Genomic DNA, 25,545 nt, shown 5'->3' with positions numbered 1-25,545 from the left:
CTGTTGGATTGTGTTGTTGTCCGCCAGCAGATGGTGCTCAAATACCGGATCATCCACAAGTAAAACTATATCCATTGTGAATGTGTTTCAAGGCAATGTGCATATTGAACGAGGTTTAAATGGAAGCTTCTCGTAGCATGGCGATTTTAGAATTATTCCGTGTTTAAATATTTTAATTTAGGAGGAGTAAAATCTTTAATTAAACTTTTTTTTTAAATTATTTATACAAAAGAAAAACGTACAGCCAATATAATATAGAAAGAAAAAACACCTTAATAGTGATTCCCAACACAAATTAAAACAAACGGAAGACAGAAAATACAGAAAACACCTTAGAACATAACACAACAATGCTAGCCACTGGTAATGGTGGAGCAAAATGAAAAAGAAAACTAATAATCACAGTTCTGAAGAAAAAAGATCAATGAAAAACAATCAAAATTCAACCAATTTTATCTATTTTTTGCTAATATGTTAAATTAAACTGGGCAGAGTATAAATACTAGCAAACAGCTCCTATAAAATATTTAAATAATATAAAATAATGTAATGACTAATCAGTTTAGTCAAAAACACTCTTTCTGCAAGTGCAGACAACTAAATGTAGTCATTTCAGGCCGCAAAAATAAGGAAAAAGTCATGTTAAAAGACTGTTTCCTTCATCGCTGGATGTATTTTTGTAATTTGCGCCGAAGTCTATTTAAAAAGCTTAAATGTGGCTAGCGGGTTTTGTGTACTGTGAGGTATCATGAACCACGCCCGTGGGGTGGAGGCGCGCGCACACGGACCGTCCTCCAACCGGAATGTCGCTCTCCGTCCTAAATCCGTGCCAACCGCGAGCCGCACAGAAACAGTGACGTCAGCGCCGAGACACTGAACCAAACGCATCGAGCCCACTGGCTCCGCTGCCGCGAGACGGGAAGCATCGGTCAGGATCGGCCATATTAAGCGTCACGTCTTTGAATTTCTTCTGCGATCTCACAGAATCGTTCTCGCTTCGAAACAAACTCCCTGCGTGCGATTACTGCAAGCATGTCCGCCAGTTCGAGCGAGGGGCCGGGTTTGGATGGGAAATGGTTCGAAGAGGAGGAGGAGGAGAAGAACGGGATGTTTAGCAGCGCAGGGCCCCGTTTTGATGAGATGCGGGACGATCTGCACGCGCCCAAGCAACAATTCCATCCCTTTGGAGGAAGCGACGTTGCCATGGAAACTGCATCTACAGGTAAATTGGGGCTTTTTATAATTACGCATTGTGTGTGTCTGTGTGTGTGTGTGTGTGTGTGTGTGTTTAGCGGCGACATCAGATAAAAGAAAAGAAGAAGCAAAAGCTGATGATGATGATGAATCTGAGATGAAGAGAGCCAGACCAGGCCATGGGTGTGACAGCGACTGGATGTCTCTGCATACACAGACGCACAGTATGCTTCCAGGCAACTGTGGTAGTTCAAACAACATGATCAAACAAACGACACACACAATAAAACAAACAAAACATTCTTCTGTTGCTCTCTAATGGTATTAGAGTTAAGCAATCATGAAGAGAGAACTCTTAGGATCATGATGTGTGTTCATAAAGCCACAATAATGTAATCATCATTTCTTTGTCTTTGTGCTCGGCCTGTCTCACTGCCCTCTTTCTCCTCGGCCTGTCTCGCTGTTCTAAATCACAGGGCATGGCTCAATAATTGAGCATTGTCCACCCCTCTAATAAACCTCTTCATGTAGCACAGCTAGGCTATTAACACTTCTCATTTTAACAGCTTATACAGTATTGACAACAGCGGCACAACCTTAAAATTCACAGTCAGACTCAACCCAATCTAATGAGAAAATGTAACTCTTTTACACAATGGCGAATGTTTTTTTGTAAGGAAAAGGTCCACCCCAAACCTATCTTGTCAGTGGGGCGTAAGCAAGCATACGAATTAAGGAAACAGTATAATTACAAATTGCCATGAGAGTGTGTTGTCAGCCCTCCTGAGTCGACCTGCTGTAGTATACTAAGCTTTTAGAAAAGACATTAGAACTCAAATTAGTGTTATATTTTAATATAGACTAACTGTAATCTGGATAGTTATATCTGGTTTGCTGAGTGCACTTAAAAGTGCACTTAGTTTTTTTCACTTAAAGTTTTTAAGAATAAATAAATGAAGTAGCACTTGAAAATTATATCCAACGAAATTATGACTCCAGTAACATCAGTAGCCTAATCTATTTTACATGGAGCACCATTTTAGGGGGGCCACCATGTCGAGATCACATGACCAGCCAAATAGTGTTCATGTTGTCTTGGTAAACCCCTGTTATTGGACACATTTGCATACTGAATAAATTAATTATGGCTGGCTGTGTGAACTGCACATTTCTTTCCAGGCCTCTGTAACAAAACTATTGTTGCTTACATGTTAAACGTGTCAGGTATTGGTAAGGGAGGAACTCAGGTGCAGACAGGGATTCTCAAACAAAGGGTTTATTACCAAAAAGGGGAAAACAAAACCCACGAGGGGTAAAACACGGAGCAAGGTAGAGACTAAATAACTAAAACAGGACTGGACTGACAAGATAAACAAGGACTCTAAATACTAACTATAAACAAACACTCACGGTAATACAAACACTTCTTAAGGAACAGTCACAGAGTGGAACAATCACAGGTACAATGAACCGACGCAAGACAGAGCACACTAGGAGATCTAAATAGGGGTACTAATCAAGACGCGACAGGTGTTACAGATAGGACAATCAAGACACGACTAGGTTAACAAGGGGGGCGGGGCAAGGGAACGAGACAACACAAGCACATGGCCCAAAGACAAGGCCATGCGCTTGTACACAAAACATGGGTCTGTCATGATCCTGCCTCAAGACTAGGAAAAATCAAGGACACGAGGGCAGAATCATGACAGAACCCCTCCCTTAAGGAGCGGCTTCCAGACGCTCCTCAAGGGAACATCAAACACGGGACACGACTGACATGACAGACTGGGACACAGACACAAACCAACAGGACATGACAAATAATAACAATGGCAAACATGAATACACAACAGCAGGGTTGGGGTGACAAATCAAAAAAAACAAACAGGGAAGGGGAGGGGGTGGGACCACAAAGTTCATGGGGGACAGACCAGGGCGGGTGGGAGGGGTAGGAATCTTAGGAGGACAGGACAAAGGCTGACGACGGGGGGTACGGGCAGGTCTGGGTGGTGAGGGGCGGGGAGGGGTCTCGGGACAACTGACAGGGGACATGATAGGAGCAGACAAGGGACGCGGGGCAACACTTACGGGACGCGGGGAAACGACAGCTGGACACGGGGGGACAACATCTACTGGACATGGGACGACAACATCTACTGGACACGGGACATCTACGGGACACGGGGCAACATCTACTGGACACGGGGGGACAACAGGACACGGGACATCTACGGGACACGGGGCCACATCAACAGGATACATGACTTCATCAGCAGGACACGGGGCAACACTCACGGGACACGGGGAGACGACATCTACGGGACACGGGGAGACGACATCAGGACACTCGGGATTTCTGGGGACAGGGTCTGAGGACAAGACAGGACTGACGGGGACTTCTAGGATACGGACAAGACTAGACAAATAATCAGAAAAGGCTTTAGCCGCTAAGACAATTGGCATCTCCTTACGAGATGAGATACACTGAACTAAAGTCTTTGCTGCAGAGTCGGCCGCGGCACTCTCCTGCGCTCTCACGACTGCCGACTTGCATACTGCCCTCTTCTTTGCCGGCTCGGGCACGCCAGCGCTCACCGCTGCTGGCTCGGACACGCTCACCGCTGCTGGCTCGGGCACGCCAGCGCTCACCGCTGCTGGCACGGGCACGCCAGCGCTCACCGCTGCTGGCACGGGCACGCCCACCGCTGCTGGCACGGGCACGCCAGCGCTCTCCGCTGCTGGCACGGGCACGCCAGCGCTCTCCGCTGCTGGCACGGGCACGCCAGCGCTCTCCGCTGCTGGCACGGGCACGCCAGCGCTCTCCGCTGCTGGCACGGGCACGCCAGCGCTCTCCGCTGCTGGCACGGGCACGCCAGCGCTCTCCGCTGCTGGCACGGGCACGCCAGCGCTCTCCGCTGCTGGCACTGGAGGAGACAGGGTCACAGGACCGGCAGGCCCCCTCTTCCTCCTCTTCCTCCCTGGGCGCGGTGCAGAGGCCACAGCTGGGTCAGAGGCGGGTTGGGGGAGTTTGGTCTCGGGCAGGGCAGTCTCGGACGCCGAAGACTCAGAAGTTGACTCCCATGAAAACCGTCTCCCTCGTTTCATGGGGAGACTGCTGGCTGAGGAGGGCACCTCAGGACTCTGGGAGGGGCTTGCCTGACCCCCCAGGGTTGCCACGGCCAGGACACGACCCTCCGGGATCGCCGGCAGCTGGGTAGGTGGGAACCTCTGGGGCTCCTCCTCTCGCCCGCTCACTCCGGAACGACCTCCCCTGGTCCCCCGGAACACCACAAGGCGAGAGCCCTCAAAACAATCTCGCTGGCTGGCTGATGCCATCCAGCATTGCCTCCTGTCTGCTGAGTTCCTTGGTGGTCGGTTCATTCTGTCAGGTATTGGTAAGGGAGGAACTCAGGTGCAGACAGGGATTCTCAAACAAAGGGTTTATTACCAAAAAGGGGAAAACAAAACCCACGAGGGGTAAAACACGGAGCAAGGTAGAGACTAAATAACTAAAACAGGACTGGACTGACAAGATAAACAAGGACTCTAAATACTAACTATAAACAAACACTCACGGTAATACAAACACTTCTTAAGGAACAGTCACAGAGTGGAACAATCACAGGTACAATGAACCGACGCAAGACAGAGCACACTAGGAGATCTAAATAGGGGTACTAATCAAGACGCGACAGGTGTTACAGATAGGACAATCAAGACACGACTAGGTTAACAAGGGGGGCGGGGCAAGGGAACGAGACAACACAAGCACATGGCCCAAAGACAAGGCCATGCGCTTGTACACAAAACATGGGTCTGTCATGATCCTGCCTCAAGACTAGGAAAAATCAAGGACACGAGGGCAGAATCATGACAAAACGTGACCATATAAGCCAGTGCTAATGTATAACCAAAAAAAAAAAAAACGACTGAGTTTGCCATAAACCTTTTTAGAGATCAGTATATTAGAAAGTACATGAGAGATTTCTTGTGTATTGTGTGATTATTAAAACAAAGAGGAGTTGAAGAAAAGGATCCCAGACTTATTAGTTCAGGATGCCAGTATTTATAGAAGCATGTTGGGTAAAGTTTGTGTTATTGCTATAAATGATGTTGATTCAAAATTTGAAGCAGTAGCTGTTTTGATGCTATGAACAACATCTGATCAGGAAATGAATATCCTGCATCATAAAGCTAGATTGTTTCTCTTTTTTTCTGTGAACTCTTTCTTTCTGAGTATTTCTGAGCTGCTAAACTAAATCCTCACTGACTGTAACAAAAATAACAGTGAGTTTATTAGATGAGACGGTCCGGTGTTCGCCTGATTCCTAAACCTTAGACAATAATGTGGATTTAGTACCGGACAATAATAAAACATAAAACTACCTTATATCAAGAAGGAAGTGTACATGTGAGGTAGACATCCAAGCACTCATAGTGCTACTTTAATTGTACCACATGCTGCAGCGTTTAATGTGCTTTTAGTGTTTCTATGGATCAATGTGACACATAGAGTAGCAATGTTTCTATAGAAACCATTTCAGAGTGGAGATAAGTGACTACAGCCTATCACACACATATTGCATTTATAATACATAAGGTAAAATACAGACACATGCTTTTAAACTTTCATATGGAAAGCCATCGCAGCTTACTTTCATGGCTTTTTCCTGTTGCTAATTGTCAGATTTTGCTTTTGGAGGTGCTCCTCGGTCCAATAAGAGTGTGATTGAGCCCCCATTATGGCTCAGATTGCTATTATTAGCTGGGGAAACTGCATGCACACATACGCCCATGCATAGTCTCTCTCACATGCTCAAATATTCATGAGCCAGCGCCTGAAATCCCTCAGCTACCACTGGTTAGCTCTAACACACACATACTTGCACATACACAAAAACACACAGTCTTTCCTCCTCTCATGGACAAAAGAATTAATATGCATATTCTCTTAAATACATTCAAATGCACTCACACAAAGAGTCTTTCACACTCTGGTTATGGTAAGGTTCTTTTTTATTCCCTTCCTCTCCTTCTCCCTCTCCCTCTCTCTTTCTCTCTCTCTCTCTCTCTCTTTCTCTCTCTCTCATACAATGTCGGTTAGGGCTGTAGTTGGCTCAATCTTTAGCATTCTCTGTTTTTAAATAAACAGAGGGAGGTCTATTTATAGGCCGAGTAAGAACGATCCAATGCACATCACCATCATCTTTTTACAGTAGCCAAGCCAGTGATCTCTCAGCTCTTTAAAAGACAGGCTGGAAAAAGATCTGTCCACGTGGTTTAGGAGCTCAACACAACAGAAATCCTGTAACTCTGATCGCACCATCATAACATCACTCACACATGTCAATATGTCCACCATAATCCACTTCTGACTGTCTCTCTCTCCCTAGCTGTCTCTCTCTCTGTCTGCCTGTCTGATATGCTCAAGGGAAAGGCCTAGACGAGGAGGAATGCTGGTGTGTGTGGACTGTCTGTCTGCATTCACAAAGTCACTCGGGCATGAGAGAGAGAGGCTGAGCGAGATCAACAAGCAGTGCTGGGTGTATGTGAAAAGACCGATCCTTCTGTCACTTTCAGCCAAAGGCGGTCAGCATGCAAGGACCACTCGAATAGAGCACAACACTAGGGGCCTTTGTAGAGAAATTGATTGTATAAACCTTTCCAGACAGACCTACTTAGAAGTTTGAGGTTGTAAAATGGTGGAAGACAATTCAGCGTGACATCAGCTTAATTCTAAAATAATGTTGTTGTTTTTTCCCTATCAAAACTCTGTCATTTACTCATGTCATTCTAAACCTGTATGACTTTATTTATTCTAGAGAACACAAAAGAAGTCTAAACAACATTGTGCCCAATTACTTTCTATTTATGGACAACAAAACAGTGTAATTTTTCACAGTATCAATTTTATTCCACAGAACAAAGTCATTTAGGTTTGGCATGGGGGTCAGTAAATTACATTTTTGAGCTTACTATCCCCTTTATTTCTGGCTAAGAACTACACTACCCCTAATTCTCCAACAATCAGAGAAGTCACTGTTACCATGGAAACGTGAGTCTTGTCATAAGAGCTCAGCAGTTTACGCCTACTCCCAGCATGCATTGCAAATGACGTGATCGAGACACTGGCTGGATTCATACTAGCATTCTACTTTTAAAGATATGATAAATGGTAAATTTAGGATGCTACACCGAATTCAACCACACCCATAAAACAAATTTTGTATTTGTCAAAGAAGTTTTTAACTTGTGGCCATTTTGGTCTGTAGCTTAGAATTCTGTTTAGAAAAGAAAATGTCTATGGCAGAAATTAATGTGAAAAATACCATAAGCAGGGCGGCAGTCATTGTTTGGTATTGGCATTTATTTATTTTTTCACACATTTAGTCCTCAAATAAGTAATAAAGGCAACCCTTTAATGCACTTTCCAGTGTAAAAAAATCCATCAAATATGGTGGTGGAAGCAGGATAAATATTGAAAATAAATATTATACTGAAAAGGATTTTTAATTAAACTGTTTGGTCTGACTGGTTTTCCCAATATTTCTATGTGCAATATTTTGTATATTTTAGTATTGGCTTGTTAGCAACATATTAATGGTAGAGCCAATTACTTTTATTTTTCATTTTAATTTTAGTTTATGTTTTGATAATTTTGTGTGTGTTTGCTTTTATATATATATATATATATATATATATATATATATATATATATATATATATATATATATATATATATATATTTCTATTTAGCTTTACTTTTTATTTTATTTACTCAGTTCAATTTGTCATAAGGCAGCATTTCTAATGGTAATTGAAATTGTTTTATGTTTTTCATCTATTATTTATATTTTAATTCATCTTTATTTCAGTTACCAAAGATGATTTGTAATATTTTTATTGATAGGTGCCATGATAAGTTTTGGAATCACATCGTTCATTTCCACAAAATGCAGTTGATCCATTACGATGTTATTTCCTACCGTAAATTTTAGCACAGGCCGGTGTGCATGTGTAATTGGAGATGTAGCAGTCACAGGATTCCTTGTCCAACTTTCATTAATCCTCTTAAGACTCAACTGATTTCACAGAGACGGAGCAGATGTTTCCAACTGTGTCTCAGAGGGCTGTGTAGTGTTCACAGTACCCAACCGGTCTGAATGTCACCACATGCTAATCTGCTTTTCCTCTCAGTCCAGTGGGAATCAGATTTACATCACTTCTGGAAAAAGAATTGACTTTCATGTTGATTCTCTGCATGGATTCTTATTCAGCTCTATTACTTTGAGTCTCTGTCTATTTTCTGTTTCTTCAACTCACATTATTGAGTGCAGATGCCCAACACTAAAATGTGTAATCTTCTAACATATTTTATCTATTATTGCCATTATTGCCTTGGTCATCACAACAGAACAGATTATGAGGAAACCCAAATTTTTTGTAAGGGTAGGTTTAGGATTAGGGTTAGTGTGTGTATGTGTGTGTGTGTGTGTGTGTTCCTACTTAACCATATTTTGGGGACAAATTGGAAGAGGGCAAAACCTGAGAAAATCACCAAAAAACTCCTTCTGAGGACATCCTTATATATAAAAAAATCTGTTTTGCAATTTGTAAACACTCAACAGGATACAAGGGAGAGGAATTGATCATAAATGTATCAGAAAAAGGGAGTGTATTTTCAAACATCACAGATATTGCCTGTATTACTGTAATTATTTCAGCAACAAGGGTAATTTGAAACATGTATCTTGTATTGTTTGCTCTTCAATGAACTGATTCTTAAAAGTACTAAATTGAAAGAAGTTCAAACTGTTATGTTTTGGGGATTAAATCAAATGTTCTCGATATATATTACAATAATCTTGTAATACAAAATGATTATGTTGATTGAAAACGTATAATTGTAATGAAAGCATGAGATCAGTTTTTAAAAGAATGATTAGCGATGTCACAAGTGTGATCAGTTTGGATTTTTGTACTAAGAGATTTGGAAATATACACCTTACTTGTAGAACTAAAGCAGGCATGGGGGTAGACTTTAATCACAGAGCCATTTCCTGATTTCTAGGGCCAATCACAATGACCTCAGTTTTATCATCCTTTAAAAAAAGAAATAAACCCATATTAAAAAAGAAGAAGAATTTGTTTTCTATTAACATTTTTTTCTACATGTTGATGTTCATTACTTCTCTCTCTCTCTCTCTCCAGGTGACTCATTATCCGACATGTTTATGAAGTCATCATCAGGAGAGGGTGATCTATACACTTCTCTCCTTTCCTCAAAATCCTCCTCCAATCCTTTCAATGATGGTGCCTCTCTCTTCTCCACGGAGGGCAACCGCTCTCCACCTGCTCCCACTGGGACCGACTCCGGCATTGGCATGACCCCAGGTGACCCCTCAGACCATCAGACGACCCTGCAGGGCTCACACAAGACTGACCATTATAGCTACATGGACATGGGGGATGACCTCTGTGATTTTGGCAGTGTGGGCAATACCAAGGACAAGCAGCAGCCTCCCATATCTGGCTATGGAGATGACGAAGACGATGAAGAAGATGAAGATGACATTCAGGATTTGAAGCCCAAGATCCAAGAAAAGGAATCCAGCCAAGACCCCTTCGATCTGGGTCGCTATTTGGAAAAGAGTCCTCTTGGATCTGAAGATACAGAGGTGAAGACTCCGGGATCAGCCGGTGGGCAGCACACATTTCCGTACGTGGAGGACCCTTCAGATGAAGAGATGGCAGATTACCGATCTTACCATAGGATGGAAACGCCACAGAGTGCCAGTCCTGTAAAGATCACGGTTACAACAGAATCCCAGCCAGTGAAAGTGTCTCCACAAGGGGGCATGTCCGAGAGAGAGAGCGTGCTCGGTTTCGGTCAGCAGAGTCTTCCCACAGTAACACTGTCAGAACCAGAGGATGATAGTGCAGCCTCCTCAGCTAGCCACTCCCCTAACCACTCCCCTACAGGTAGATCCCTCCCACTCGTGAGGCACTTGCTGCACTGTTCAGAACTAAATTCAGAATGCCTTCTGTTTTCAAGTAGATTGATGGATAGAAAATACTGTTCCATAGTCTTGATCTTATTGTCTTGCCACTAATCGTTTAAATCATTTCAAATTGTGCTATTTATTTCAATACATAATTTAGAATAACATGTTATAATCTTTCGCGCATAGTTTAGGCTTTTTAAAATTCTGACATTTCCATTTCTTACCACTTTTCCAGGGCGAGAGTCTCCATCTGATGTGCTGTTCAAGCCTGCAGGAATGAAGTCTGTGAGCTCCACTCAAGATTCCAGTGGCATCAGCTCTCATCCCAGTCTTCCTGAAGCCGAGGACATCAAGAGTTCACCCAAACCCACCTCCCCATGGGCTCAAGACCTTCAAGGCAGTGGAGATGAGTCTGGAGATTCAGAAATTGAGCAAGTGACCGAAGAATCTGATTCGCCAGTATATGACCTGACATCTAAGACCCCGCCCGCAAAAGGCGGATTCAGCCAAGCAAGCAACCCGTTTGAGCAGACCAGCTACTCATCTGCCACTGATAAGGCTAGTAACCCATTTGATAAGCAACAAACCAACAAGGTCAGTGCTAGTAACCCATTTGAGTTGTCTGGTGGTATCAAGGTGGGCTTTGGTCAAGCCAGCAACCCACCACTCTACAGTCTGTTGAGAGAGGAAAGGGAGGCGGAGCTTGACAGCGACCTGCTAATCGAATCAGCTTCTGAGGAGAGTCCCAAGAGGGAGCAGGAACATTCCACCCCAAAACCTCCTGAAATATCTTCTCCCCTGACCACAGGCATCACGTCTTCTAAGCCCATTACGACTTCCTGCACCACACCCTCTCCCTTCATCGACCCCCCAGCTAGCACCTTGAAAGTAACAGAGAAAGAAAAAGAGAAGGAAAATGAGAAAGCAGCACCTGTTGAGAAGCCCAAGCCACAGCCAGAGGACAACTGGTCCACCGAACCCAGGCCTGTAGTAATGGGAACGTCAACAGTGACTCCGGAGCAGAATTCCAGTCAGGAGAAGGAGAATAAAAGCAAAAGCACTATCGTGAGTTCCACTACAGAGGAAGAGGCTGATCTGTCCTTGCTGCTACAAAGCATCAACAAACAGAAAGGTAAGAGTCATTGCTGTTAGTCTTCCTACAAGCAGCATTATTTTTTAACTAAAACTGAATCTGATTAAAAAGCATTTTTGTTCATTTAAATAAAGTGGAAATAAAAGAAAATATAAATAGTAGATAAAAAACTTTTACTTAAGCTAATTAGAATATATATATATATATATATATATATATATATATATATATATATATATATATATATATATATATATATATATATATATATATATATATATATATATATATGGAAGAACTATAACATGATTGTTTAGATCAAACAGTAAAAAACGATTTACCCTAATAAGTTTATCTAGGATGCCTAAGGTTTATCTTATTTATTGATTGATTGTCTTTTGGGAACATATATGAGTTTTTCCTCATATTAAGCCACAAAAATGAAAATTCAAGGGAAAAATGGCTTTGGGTCTACTTTACATAGTGACAGGTAAAATGACTGTCATAGAAACAGAAACAACTAATTTTTAAATAAAACAGTGATGAAATTAATAGATGATACAGTTTTATATCAGAAATATTTATGGACACTAACTTTTTTCAATTAGACGGTACACAAAATTGATTTGAAATCCTAACGTAGATTTGTAAGCATAGCTGTTCTTAATGCAACAGCCAGAGTTCAGGACTAGAGAAGTGGTTCTCACCCAAGGCTCAGCAAACTTCCCATTAATCTAACAAACTCATTAAAATGCTGAAAACACCCACACACAAATTCAGACGTAAACTGACATCATATTTATTTTTCCCCTTAATAACTATTATTTCTGTTGAAAACCATACAGAATCAGAATGTTGAATTTTATAGAATCACAAAATAAATTATGTTTAATTAACTTAATATATTAACATTCCCAGTGGCAACAAGCAAAATGCAAGAGGAAATATCTCTAATAGCCAAAGGGGACTTTGGAATATTGTGTTGGACAAAGTGGGGGCCTTGGAGACAAAAAGTTTGAGAGCCACTGTTCTAGATGATTGTAGGTTTGGAACCCAGCTAACATTAGCCCACATGAGTTTGTGGCCTATTTTGAATGTGAAGCAATGAAAATCATGAACCACAAAATAATGGCAAGAAATTGATTTCTGTTGGGTTTTGTACTAGTTCAGACTCACACACAAATGACTCTTATGAGCCATCTCTTATTAGTGAATCAAACACATAGAGTATAACACAGATACTCTATAGCCTGACCCCCAAAATGAATGACATTTATATTTCAATACAACAAGTTATACTCTGAATCAATCAGAAACGCTGTATGGTTTACAGCATAAGAGACCATTTCTTTAATATGTTATCAAAACAAACCAGATTTTTTTATTGTGTTGAACCCAAAATATTAATTTAAATCATGAGTATCCTGGATTTCCTTTGTAATCCAGCTCACTGATCTCATTCTTTATCATCTGTTCTTTGAACACGTAGTCATGCCACTTCATAATTCTGCAACGCTCAGAGGATGCAGTGCTGAGGAGATTATTGTCACAGCTGGTGTTTTCCATGAAAGTTTAATTAGAAAAGCCTACTTATGTTGCAAGGACTATTTTGATTCAGTGGTGGGGACTCGGAGAGACAATGACCGTGTCCGAAAGCACTGCCTTTATGTAAAGAGCATCCCATTTTTGTGCAACATCCTGTCTACTAAGATGCCTTCATCTGTAATTATTTTGAAAGCAGCATAGATTCAAGATTCGATGCATATTATTTGGAGTAAATGAATGCATAAATGTTAACATTTCTACCAATAAATGCATACTTTAGTCATTAAATGCTTTTTTATGACTAAAGCTCACTTTATTAGTTTATTAAACCATGACATCATGGTCCCTTGAATGCTGGTATGAAATCAGTTTCATTGTGAAGTACCTTCATGCTGCTTGTGATGTCATTGACTCACCAGGCACACAGCCACAGACAGATCCACTCTATTCTGGGGTCGATTGAGGCTGAATTAAGGGGATAATCTCCCTCTAGTGGTGGGTTTAAACAACTGCACTGTGTCTTATTTTTACATAACTTCACAATACTAACACAGAAACAGCAGGAAGGCTCAAGTAATGGTGTACACTGACCCAAAAGACATCGAAGGTCTTTAAAATTGTGCAGTTTATTGTTTTTCAAACCCTTTATGATTTAAGTTAAGGCACATTTAAACAACATTTAAATGAGTGCCTGAGTGCCTTGAAATCGTGATAGAAGTGGAAGAAATGAACATTTGAACATAGCCTAGGCTACTAACTGTTTGGCATGAAGTGGTTCTCACTAGAGAAGCAGATTCTCTTGTTGCGAACAGTATTTTTATATAATTCTGTTTTAAAATGAGGCAGTGCAGATATGATACTTCAAGCACTGTGAAATTATTTTATTATTATTTTTTCTGAAGGAACAGCAGTTGATTATATATTAATTAATTTGCTATTTTGCTTCCTTTATTCATTAGTTTTTAATATTACAAAAAATTGCAGGCAACTACAGATAAACTGACGGATAGGCTGTGTGTAAAGCTAATGTTTTGAATTGCATTTTACCAGACATATATTCCATTCATTGTCTGGTGATTGAAACTGAAGGTTCTAGAATGTAAGAAAAAGAGGTCAACGCCTTTTCAGTAGCGCTACCGTCTATCCACCTGCAGAGGGCGATAGAGACCGCCGGTTTATGTACACAGCTTTTGGTTTTTATAAATGAAAAAAAAAAACACTTCATTAAACCATTACCAACAGATCACAATAGCGATAAAGTATATCTTCGTGTGAACAGTTCGGGTGTTTCTAATGTTGTGATGTTAAAACAACTGCGCTCTACATCACATGCATTTCTGAGACAATCTGGATCAGCACAGATCAGCCTGTTGCCATAGTAACACGGGAGCGAGGGAGCCCTTAGAGAGAAGATGCTGAGGGAAACAGAACAGAAGAAGATGATGAAAATGAATAAGCCAAGACGGAAACCATCGAATTCCAGTCCTACTCACACGTACCGACGCATGAAAGCATGCATGCATCTGAGTCGGCTCTTGTTGTTGAAATACCTTTGAACAGTGTTTATTTATTTAGAAACATTATGTTGCAAAATCATCATCATCATCATTATGATTATTTAACAACATAAAAAACAATACTACATTAATTTACAAACGACTGTGAAGCGTCCAAACAGTGTTATTAATATCCATTACAACACAGAAACTAAAGACAAAAATAAGAAAAAGGCAAAATAATTCAATAAAAAAAATTATTTGTATGTAATTATATTGATTTATTTTGCTTTTTGTTTCTCTGCAATGAGAATGTTAATATTTTACTATAATTTCCTCTATAATTCTGAAGAAATATTTGTTACTCAGTGTGTAAGGATATATTTTCGCTTATGTCAGCCTGCTATTCAGTTTAAGTCTGAATGCAAAAAAAATAAATAATTATATATATATATATATATATATATATATATATATATATATATATATATATATATATATATATATATATGTATATATATATATATATGTATGTATGTATGTATGTATCTGTGTAGTAGTTTAATATATTGTGTATATTTCATTATTTGTATTTAGTTATCTTTTTATCTTATTTTTTATTTATTTTTTTCAGATATGTCATTATTTGTATTTAATTCTTCTAATTTTTTCTTCTTATTTTTTTCGTATATTTCATTTTTTGTATTTTCTTTTATCACAGTCTAAAAAGAGTATGCCAGACCTACATTTCACTGTTTATTGTATGTCAAATAACTTGTACATGACAAATATATGTATAATATATATATATACGGCAGACTCCGCCCATTGTGAGCAGACAACAGTGCCAATAATGTCACATGACCTTGCTTATGTTTATGCATTATATTTGTTAGATAGGGTGGGGCCTCTTTAATCTGAAACACCCCCATCTCGTCCCGTGCGTTGCATATGGTACGCTCCTCTCTCTGCGGTGGAGGCTGCAGTGTTTACGGTTTCATCCAGAAGATCAGCGCCTCTCTCTCTCTCTCTCTTTCTCTCTCTCTTTCTTTCGTTCCGTTTCTCTCTGTTTCCTCATTAAGTAGCAGTAGCTTGTCTCTCTTCTGCTCTCTTCTCTCTGTTCTGTCCATTCATGCCGTTCGGACGTGTGAGATAGTGGGTCTCGAAAAGACACAAGATCTGCGAAAGAGAAAAGAGAAAGACGACAGCAGCGAGAGAAACGCCAGAGGAGGGGAAGACATGGATAAAGGGAAGAAAGAGTGCAACTGGAGCAGCTGGAGAGGGCAGGGTACACACTTCGTGTTTGTATAAAAACCGTATTGTATGGTATTCATTTCACAGCACCGTGTTGTTCGTGTGTATTTCGTGTGTTAGGTTTTGCGTTTCACGTGAAGCCTGCGCTTGTGGGACAAAGAGAAGAGGGGAAAGGCAGCTGTTTTGGAATGAGGGGTGGCAGGTGGTCCGTCTGCTTCATAGTAACGCTGAAATGGTAACCCCGCTGTGTCGTTAGATTAGGCTCCGGTTGCCATGGAACACAGTTCAGACTGTTTTTATCTTCAAGCGCTGGATGAGGCTGTCGCTATAGCAACCAGGTCACACCCATCCTGATTACATCATTCTCTCCAGCAGGCATCCATGATACCTGGAGAAGGAAAGAGCGAGGGCATGCGAGACTAGGAAATTGTAAGCTAGGCTATTTTTAAAAGAGAAAAATGGTTCTCTAGGCTATTCTAGTACAATGGCAAGCACATTTTGAATGTCCACTAGGTCAGTGGTGTTGGGAGGGGATGCAGACACTCTAATTATAGGGATTGCATTGTGTGCAGTCTGTGTTTGTAAAGCTACAGTATTTGTGCATGGTTGTGTATGCTGAAACTACTGTCTGTGACTAGAGGAAAAATTCAAAACATTATGTCTGGCCTGACAGTATTCTCCGTATAAGGCATTCTATATGGTTTCTAGGACGTTGCTAGAGTATTCTGCGTGAAAAAGGACTCCACATGAGGGTTTCCATTATATTCTGTTGCCTAGATATGTGTGGGGCCTTTTAAATGTATTTTTTACCATCGATGCATAGTAAATAATATATCTTAAATCCATTTCTAGCATAATGCGTTTAAACAATTTAGAAAGTGTCTACTCATGATAATTTAACAGCACAAACATACATTTTTACAGTTTGTCTCTATGCTATTTGTATGACATCACATTTTCCCTGCATTACGGTACGAGATCTCTATGAAATAATTTCTTGTTTGTTGATGATTCATAACAAACCCTCTAGTCCAATCTACATGCATTCTCATACACACAGTGACATGCATAAAGTAGCCTAACACATACATAAATAAAACATTCAGTGCTGTAATTCTAAACCACCCACATGCATGAAGACACTGTTTTATTTAAACTCATCCTTATACATTTGTCTTTATTGGGAAATTAAGTAGTTAAATGAAAGTAAATAAAATAATTTTTCTAATGTGCTATTTATTGGATAAAGCAACAGGGTTTTTAAAGTCAGGACAGAATATTGTTCCTGATTACACTTTACAAAAGCGAGTACAGTATTTGTAAAATTTGCATTAACATATATTTCCTCCAGATTTCAATTATATATTTGTATCGTTTGGTGGGGCTGGATTCCATTTCCTGTTTAGCTCTGGAATTTTCAGGCTTGTGTGTGCCTTGATTAGGAGCACAATCTATGAGAGAACCAGGATTGTGATCGCAGTAACTCTGGTGTCTGGGTCACCTATTTTTGAGATTTTTGTGTCAGCAGCCCAGATCATTAACCAATAAGCTACCATCAACCCTAATTAAAACGTAAACTGGCACAAAATGTGACAAAAACAGCATAGTTCATGTGGATACAGTGAAGACTTAGTCACTGATAACTTGTTTTTAAAAAGATTCGACCAAAACCAGAAAATGCTGTGATCTTTTTACTCACTTTTATGTTGCTCTAAACCTGCATGGCATTCTTACTTTAGAGCATAAAAGAAGGTATTTTCAAATTTTGTATTATTTACTTTCTTGTCAATACTGTGGAAATCAGTGGTAACCAAAATGTTGGTTTACAGCATTCTGCATAATATCTTATTTGTGTTCTGCATAATAAAGAAAGACATACAGATGATGACATGAGTAAATGACAGAATTTTCATTTTTAACTTACATTTTCACTCAGACACAGTGAAAATGTACATGGAAAGTAAAAATTAATTGTGAGGGTCGGAAGTGCAGAGAAGGTTTTAAAGCAGTCACACATGCTCCCTTCCTGGTCCATGATTAATTTCATAGTGTAGAGTTTCATTTGAGTACTAGCTTAGCATATTGCTAACTGATTAAGGCAATCTTTTTATGATATATTAAAACAAGATATCCAGTTGTTAAGCCATTTGAATGAACATTCTGGCTTTCAGTCCCAACAGAGGGCTCACTTTTTTAGCTGCCTTGGTTCCAGAAGCATGTTTCCCATTCATTTTTCCCTTAGTGATTTTTAAAAAGTCTTTGATTAAATGTTAAAAGCCACAAATCAAACCAAACAGCTACAAGGTAAATCACAGTATTGCAAACTTTAATAATAATAATAAAAACAACTATTTTAAAATAAAAAGACAAAGGTACAGTACAAGACTATTTACTGTGTAACAGCTTTAATGAACGTCAATTCCATGGAGCATTGCAAATATAATTAAATTGTATAAATACAAATTGTGAATGTAATCGAAATAAATAGGCTATATATAAATATTTAAGCGGGCCTAGTTTGAGAGCATAGTGAGATTAGCTATAATTTACAGTGTTTCATGGGAGGGCTTTAAGTATTGCAACTTTGATTTTATGATTTGGTGCAGGTTTTTTTTTTTTTTTCAGAACCATGGGTAATGCAGTTTTTCACCTGGATTTGTTCTGTTGAACACATTTATTTAAAAAATAAGCTGAAATAATGCAAGCTATAGTGGCTTCAACAAAATCATGCCATTGATTAACAACCTTTTAGCTCACAATAGGTCTGTTTTATAAGCTTTATGATTATCGATAAACATTGATTCTGCTATGAAGAAAATGAATGTGAAGTTTACATCTGGAATTCAGCTGCTCTCCATAAAGGACTTTGCCCTTGGCAGTGACCTTTCACTCAGGAAGTGAATGGTTGGACATAATGTTAGACTGGTTGTCAAGCTGGATGTGCATCTCTTATGCTATAATTACACTCCGACATTTAAACACCAGCACACACACACAATTACCCCCCACCATCACCTTTTTATTTTAAGCTGGCCCCCTAAGCAATGTGTGTAAGGGAAACTGGAACACTGTATCTATAGCAACCACTGCTGCCCCCTTTCTTTCTCTTCTCACACACACTTGCCACATAGGACATATGAAACAAGGTGGATTAATTAGGTTCTGTGAAAGGGTCACACATAATTTTCATTTTTGATTGTGTATGTGTTTCAGTCTGGGCTTAGGGCTGCACGATTATGACAAAAATCAAAATTGTCGATTATTTCCTTTAAACTGTAATTTCGATTATTAATTACAATTATCACAATTGACACTGAATGACGTTTATACTATTGTTTGATGCAACTGCATGCTTTATTTTTATATGAAAATAACAATTAAAACACTCTTACTGAAAACTTTTAGTGCTGTTCTATAATATTAAGCCTCAAATGTCAATGCACATCAAATTCGTTTCTTCTTTAAATTACAAGTAAAAATATGAATGGTATTATAATGTTATACTAAAACTAAAATTTAAATAATGGAAAATCCCTTAAGATAACATGTAGAAAGAAAAAAATGCATCTTAAGCGTGCAGAATAATATAAGTGGACTTTTAAGGATTAATTGCGGTTATGAATGATTACGTAAAAGTGGCATTCATTATTTTAATTGCAATTAGAAATTAGATTAATTGTGCAGCCCTATCTGGGCTATTTGTTACCATGTATACTGAATTAATATGTGTGGTTGTCCATTATTATCCAATGGTGGTATGAGCCGCTCCCCCTCCTCTTATTCTCTGCCTTTCTCTCTCTCCTTTTGTGTGCGCTTCCACTCACTGTCTCTCTCTCTCTTTCTTGCTATCTGCAGTCATGGGTGGTTCAGGTCAGTAGCTCTCTCTGTCTTCTGATAGCTTTGGTGTTTTAGGATCAAAAATCAGGGATCTCAAAGACTATTTTTTATATGATAGAATTAATTACAGATGTCACTGGTTTTGATGGAAAACTGAATTTAGTGGTGTTTTAGTGTCCATATGTAATTTAACAGCTCATGTTATGTCACCTAACCACTGGATACCTTTAAACACTAGTATTATACTAGTCTACATTAGTTAAGTAATATTTAAAGGTGTGTGTAAGGAGAAAGAATGCAAACGTTACTGCTTTTAGTCTTTAATTCTATTAGAGAGTCAGTTAGCAGAGGGATTTACCAGGGCAGGAAATTATCATCAGAGCTAATAGTTTAATAATTATGTTAAAGTTTTTTTGTATATATTATTATTTTTTTTTTTTACATTATTATTGATGAGATACAATAAGAAGTTATTAAGAATAACTGACAGTGTATTCAGCTCTCAGTGAAACGATCAGTTGAATCTGAAGTCTGCACTTCATCTTGGACTCGAGCAAAAACTGGATATAAAAATGGCTGATATTTCTGCCCTCCTCTAAGCTCTGCCAGGCTAAATTTAGCCCTGTGGGACTGATTGGAGAATCACACAAGGGAATCACACTAGAGTGTGACAGACCAGCTTCTGTGAGCGTGTAACAGTTTCTTCTGAAGCCGCAACAAATACAGGTGTTAAAAAAGGAAACACTCATAAGTTACAGGGAGCTCTCGCTTGCCGCAGAGACTGAAGAGATGATTCAGAGATCTCAAACTGCTGGTTCTCATGGCAACAAGTTCTACTTGTCTTTGTGATATTTGGGCAGAGATGGAAAGGTGAATGTGTTTGCCTCCAGCAGTTAGAGAAGAAAGATCTGGTTTTCTTAGATACCTGCTTGAAACCTGTCCACCAAGCTTTACACCTGCTTGGTAATGAATATCTGAGTGCTTTGAACTTTGATCATAAGAAGAAATGTTTCTTGAGCAGCAAATGCACTATTAGAATGATTTCTGAAGGATCATCTGAAGGAACACTGAAGACTGGAGTAATGACTGCTGGAAATTCAGCTTCATCATCACAGGATTAAATTACATTTAAGATATAAAATGGGAAACATTTTGAACTGTAATACTGTTTTACAATATTACAGTATTTACTTTGTTTTTAAATAAATGCAGTCTTTATGGGCATAAGAGGCTTCTTTCAAAAACATTTAAAAATTCTTGAAAATCCAAAACAGTGAAACAGCAGTGTATTTGAACTATAGTATGGCTAGAACTCTATACTGACCAATCAGCATTCAGGACTATAACGATGACTGCATTGCTACTTCCCTGCTAAATATTGTATGGAAAAGAAGCACATTAAATGAGTAGTACAAGACGTTATTTCTTCAGATGGGAATAATTTGTAGGTTTGAATGGTAGTATCTGGATAATTGTGAGATGTATGTTGGGGCCGGTATCCAAAAAGTTTGAACTCTGCAAGAGCTGATACTTGAAAAAGACACTTAACATTAGTTTACTCCAAGGGGGATACCACTGCAATTTAAGTTGGTACATATGTGTAGAAATGTTGTAGAAATAAATTAATCTCCTGTATATAGAGTGATGATAATTTCAAGGTTTGCATTTTACATGGATATACTCTACCATATGCCAAACTAAACTTGCAATTAAAAAGTTGTCACCTTCATGCACCTCTCCATTTCACTGCTATAATTCTAAAAGTTTACATTAGAATGGTGAAGGCTCGTAGCTCATAGTGTGTGGTCATTATATTACAGCACTTCTGATAACATGACCATTTGTACTGTCTTACCCAATAGTAATAATTAACCCAGTACAGTGTGTGTGCACACAGATGGTTAGGGTTAGATAAGTTGACAACTGGTGCTGTGAGAGGTTGACAGGTGTGAACTGATAGCCTCAAGGTTACAAATGTCCTCTTCATGGAAAATGCATGATGAAAACAAACTTCAAAAGAGAATTACAAATTGATTTGCAGACCTGTAAAAGTCACAATTATGGAAATTAATAAAAAAAAATTCTGATAGAGTTTGGGTTCCATTGTCACCTTCTGGCTTGTTTGGTGGGCTTCTGAAAAACTCTTAACTTTAAGGATCTGTATGACCCCACTACTGACTGACAAAGCCTGAACTGAATTAAGATGGATGATGGCATTATTGTTTTCTGTAGAGTTTAGGTGCTTGAGGTTAGTAATTTGGATAAAACATGCCCATAAATCTCTATAAATTGACTTTCTGCACAACCTTTCCTTTACAGCTTTTTGGTCACCAAAGACAAACTCTTGCCAAAGTGCATTTGATTCTCTAGCAATTCCACTTGTGCCATCCTTAAAACCAGTTCAAACACAGTTATCGCCTTTTATACAGACCCAGATTAGCCAGCTATACATATCTAAATTTTTTATGCAAAGGAACCTTGCAGTTCGAGCAATGACACACCTTTTCTCACTCTTTTACTATGGTGAAATATTTATGTATAAAACGTTATCATATGTTTATAGATCCACCCCGAGTATGTTTTTGCATGTGTTTCTGCATTTTTTCATAATTTATAAACATTTTTGTACTAAGGTTCGTAGGTATATTTCACATACAGTTAGTGAATAAGACCCACTTGTATTCATTTCTTTTAGATGATTTAATGGCCAGTGCTGCTACTACATAAGTGTAACAAATACTAACCAGCTGCAAATTTGAAATGGCTATGTAAACAATGTTTAACAGAGTAGAATTACTGAACTAAAATAGAACAAGCGTAGAGAGACTTGCAGCCTGTGACTGTGTAGATTTGATGCTGTAATGTCTCATTGTAAGATTTGTGTACCTAAGAACTGACATGGTTCTTGTTCTCATCACTTTTCTTCTTGTTTTTTGTCCCTCTGTTCAGTGGTCGATCTGTTACATTGGCGGGATCTAAAGCAGTCTGGACTGGTTTTCGGCAGTGTGTTGCTGCTGCTGTTCTCTTTAACCCAGTTCAGCGTGGTGAGTGTTATAGCATATCTGGCTCTGGCTGTCCTCTCCGCCACCATCAGTTTCCGAGTCTACAAATCAGTCCTGCAGGCAGTGCAAAAAACCGATGAGGGCCACCCCTTCAAGTTAGTCCAACACTCAGTTTGTGTCTTTTGCTTCGGTACGTATTGAGAAATGAATCTGTTCTCATGGCTTCTCTCTTTTTCAGGGCCTATCTGGAGGTGGAGATCGCTCTCTCTGGAGATCAGATCATGAAGTATGTGGATAAGACTCAGCTGTACATCAACTCCACCATGAAGGAGCTTCGCAGGCTGTTCTTGGTTCAGGATCTGATCGATTCCATAAAGGTGAAAACACACTAGCTGTTGAACATTTAATTCCCCAATTTTCGATGATACTATTTCAGTTTCAATTTGAAAGCCAAACTTAGTATTAAAGGTGCACTCATTAATTTTGTTCCACTGGTTGATACTACAATGGTCTTGGACTTCATGCTGAAACCTACTGGCATGGAGTGTTGCACAAAATAATTCAGTTACAGATGCCATGATAGAAATAACTGTTTTCGGGCATATTTGTCACATATTTTAGAATCAAGGAAGTGGCCAATAATTTTCAAGCTTGCATGTGATCTCAAACCAAGAGAGGCCAATGTAGAATAAAACAGCATTAATATGACTGTAGTCTTCATCTCATGTAGGTTTACATTATTTTTATTGTTAGACAGTGGGAAAAGTTACTGAGTGCCCCTGTAAAGCATTACAAATCTGTGAAGATAATTTGATATATGTGTATGTGTTTAGTTTGCAGTGTTGATGTGGTTGTTGACGTATGTTGGAGCTCTGTTTAATGGCCTGACCTTGTTGATTCTGGGTAAGAAAACAACACAAATATACACTACCATTCAAAAGTTTTGGGTCTGTAAGATTTTAAATATTTTGTAAAAAAAAAAAGTCCCTTAGCGTCACAAGGCTGCATTTATTTTGATCAAATATACAGAAAAAAAGAACAGTAATTTTGGGAAATATTATTATAGTTAGTGAAACCAGTTGGTGCAGAGAGCTAGTGAATGTCTTGGAATTTTAAATGAAAAGTTAGATAAACTTTCTCCAATATCCGTGCTGATTCTTAGGGAAGAAATTATTTTCTAAGAAATGTTCAGCAGTTTCTGTGTGTTTGCTGTCTGATTTGCTTCCATATCTTAGGTACACACTCAGAATTCCATGTCACAAACACACACTCTGCTGTAGGTCAGGCTGTGATAACTTCAAACAACTGTCATCAGATGACACCACACAACATTCTGGGAGAGCTGCTCAGTTGTCCTGACTGTATCTCTCCTTGATCTTTCTCTCTTTAGTGGTGGTATCCATGTTTAGTGTGCCAGTGGTTTACGAGAAGTACCAGGTAATGTTTTCCCAGTCTCCACAATTATCTTTTTTTAAGGTACATGTTTTGACACTTTTTTAAATTTTCTTCCCCTTAGCAGACACTTTTATCCAAAGCGACTTGCAGTGCATTCAGGCTATACAATTTTTTTTTTTTTTTTACCAGTATGTTATTACAAGGTTATGATAATTACATTATATGAACCTAGGATGTCAATTCCTGTACCAGTGAATTTTCATGATACTCAATACCAATTTTGAGCAATAACTAATATGCTATTAAACATACACCTTTATTTAAAAAAAAAAGTTGCATTAAATGAAAACTTTTATTTTGAAATTATTCTTATAATTCTGAATTAAGTAAACAATTCAATTAATAATTCAAGTACAGTTAGTTAAAAAAATAAAAATAATCAAAGAAAAGCATGTCTCCACAAAACACACACACACATTCTGAGTTAATATCTTACAATTCTTTTAGTTTCTGCCACAGTTTTAAAAGGTAATTAAATCTGAATTTTGAGCTAAAAATTTGCCGTTACATTTTTTTTTTAACATCCCATGCTGGAAACAAGCTTCCATAGTGAATAGCTTTCTTTTGGTATTGTTGTTTTTGTTGAAGTATCGATTCTTTTGGCATCAATATTGTGTATGGTGAATCCTCACACTCGTTTTCTCCCTTTCAGACACAGATTGATCAATACTTAGGACTGGTCCGCACCCAGGTTAACTCGATAATGGGAAAGTGAGTTCTGTGTAAATATGATTTCAATTTCTAATGTATTTATTTATATATTTTTTATATAATTAACCTGCTTAATTTTCTGTTTGATTTTCAGGATTAGAGAAAAGGTTCCAGGGGCCAAAAAGAAGGAATAAACTCTTTGCTTCTGTACAAGTAAACACTATAGCCAGTAAAACTACAACTTTGCCAGCACTTAAGGACCCCAACTACACAGGAGGCCAATGTCACCTCAAAAACTAATTTAAAAAAAGCATAAACAAAAAAAGATCATGTAAGTATAACGGCACCAATAAAAGCCCCCACTGTTGCCAGTCACAGGTGAATTCTTGCATAACTTACACCGATTCACATAAATAACACCCTGTGGGCGGTCGTAGAGCTATAGATATACCAGAGGGACACACAGCGATTCTCTCTTCCATTGCTTCTGATTTAAGTGCATGAAGTCCAGTCTTGAGTAAATATTTGCTATCTCTGCAGTGCTCTTCCTCTCTCTGCTTTATTTTGCAGTGCATATTTCCTGCTGTAAAATGTAACATGAAAATGAAAATCATGCCTGTCATATAATCTCCTGCTGCCATGTCTAATATTCGCTTCAATTCACCGTCACTGGTAGAGTGGTTCTGTGTACAGACATACTTATTAATATCGAGTTGAATTGTGGATTGTTTTTTGTTCTTTTCTGTGTAAACGAGCACAATGATAATTTGAAGATGTTATTACTAAATGTGTAACTGTGATTTTTGCAGAACTGTAGGGATACATGTAGGTGTTTAAAGACAAGCTTTGTGGTCCTTCTCTAGGGCACCTGATTGTCAGACTGCAGAGCTCCAGCTGTACTAAACTCTGTCCAACTTTGTACAATGTTCAGTGTTGTTATTTTAAAGTCTTTAACTATTTGCACTCTGTATTTAATTAACGAATGGGAAAAATAAATGTTCCTTAATGTA

General features: G+C 38.8%; 1 protein-coding gene across 4 annotated transcripts; it reads left to right on the top strand.

Moving 5' to 3' along the window:
- Positions 1-775: 775 nt before the first annotated feature.
- Positions 776-25,545, top strand: LOC113112567 (reticulon-1-A-like). Of its 4 annotated transcripts, XM_026278259.1 has the most exons (10): positions 776-1,222; positions 9,409-10,179; positions 10,438-11,334; positions 19,446-19,460; positions 22,377-22,584; positions 22,668-22,806; positions 23,263-23,332; positions 23,820-23,866; positions 24,537-24,595; positions 24,690-25,545. In XM_026278259.1, the coding sequence occupies exons 1-10, from the start codon at positions 1,033-1,035 to the stop codon at positions 24,727-24,729; spliced, it is 2,436 nt and encodes an 811-aa protein (XP_026134044.1). In that variant the 5' UTR covers positions 776-1,032; the 3' UTR covers positions 24,730-25,545. The 4 variants fall into 4 exon arrangements, with proteins under 4 accessions (XP_026134044.1, XP_026134045.1, XP_026134046.1 ...); XM_026278260.1 differs by lacking the exon at positions 19,446-19,460 and having other exon boundaries at positions 1,033-1,222; XM_026278261.1 differs by lacking the exons at positions 776-1,222; positions 9,409-10,179; positions 10,438-11,334 and adding an exon at positions 15,272-15,624.

Source organism: Carassius auratus, chromosome 13 (genome assembly GCF_003368295.1).
Source record: "Carassius auratus strain Wakin chromosome 13, ASM336829v1, whole genome shotgun sequence".
Classification (NCBI taxonomy): domain Eukaryota; kingdom Metazoa; phylum Chordata; class Actinopteri; order Cypriniformes; family Cyprinidae; genus Carassius; species Carassius auratus.
This window is presented reverse-complemented; position numbering and strand designations above follow the sequence as displayed.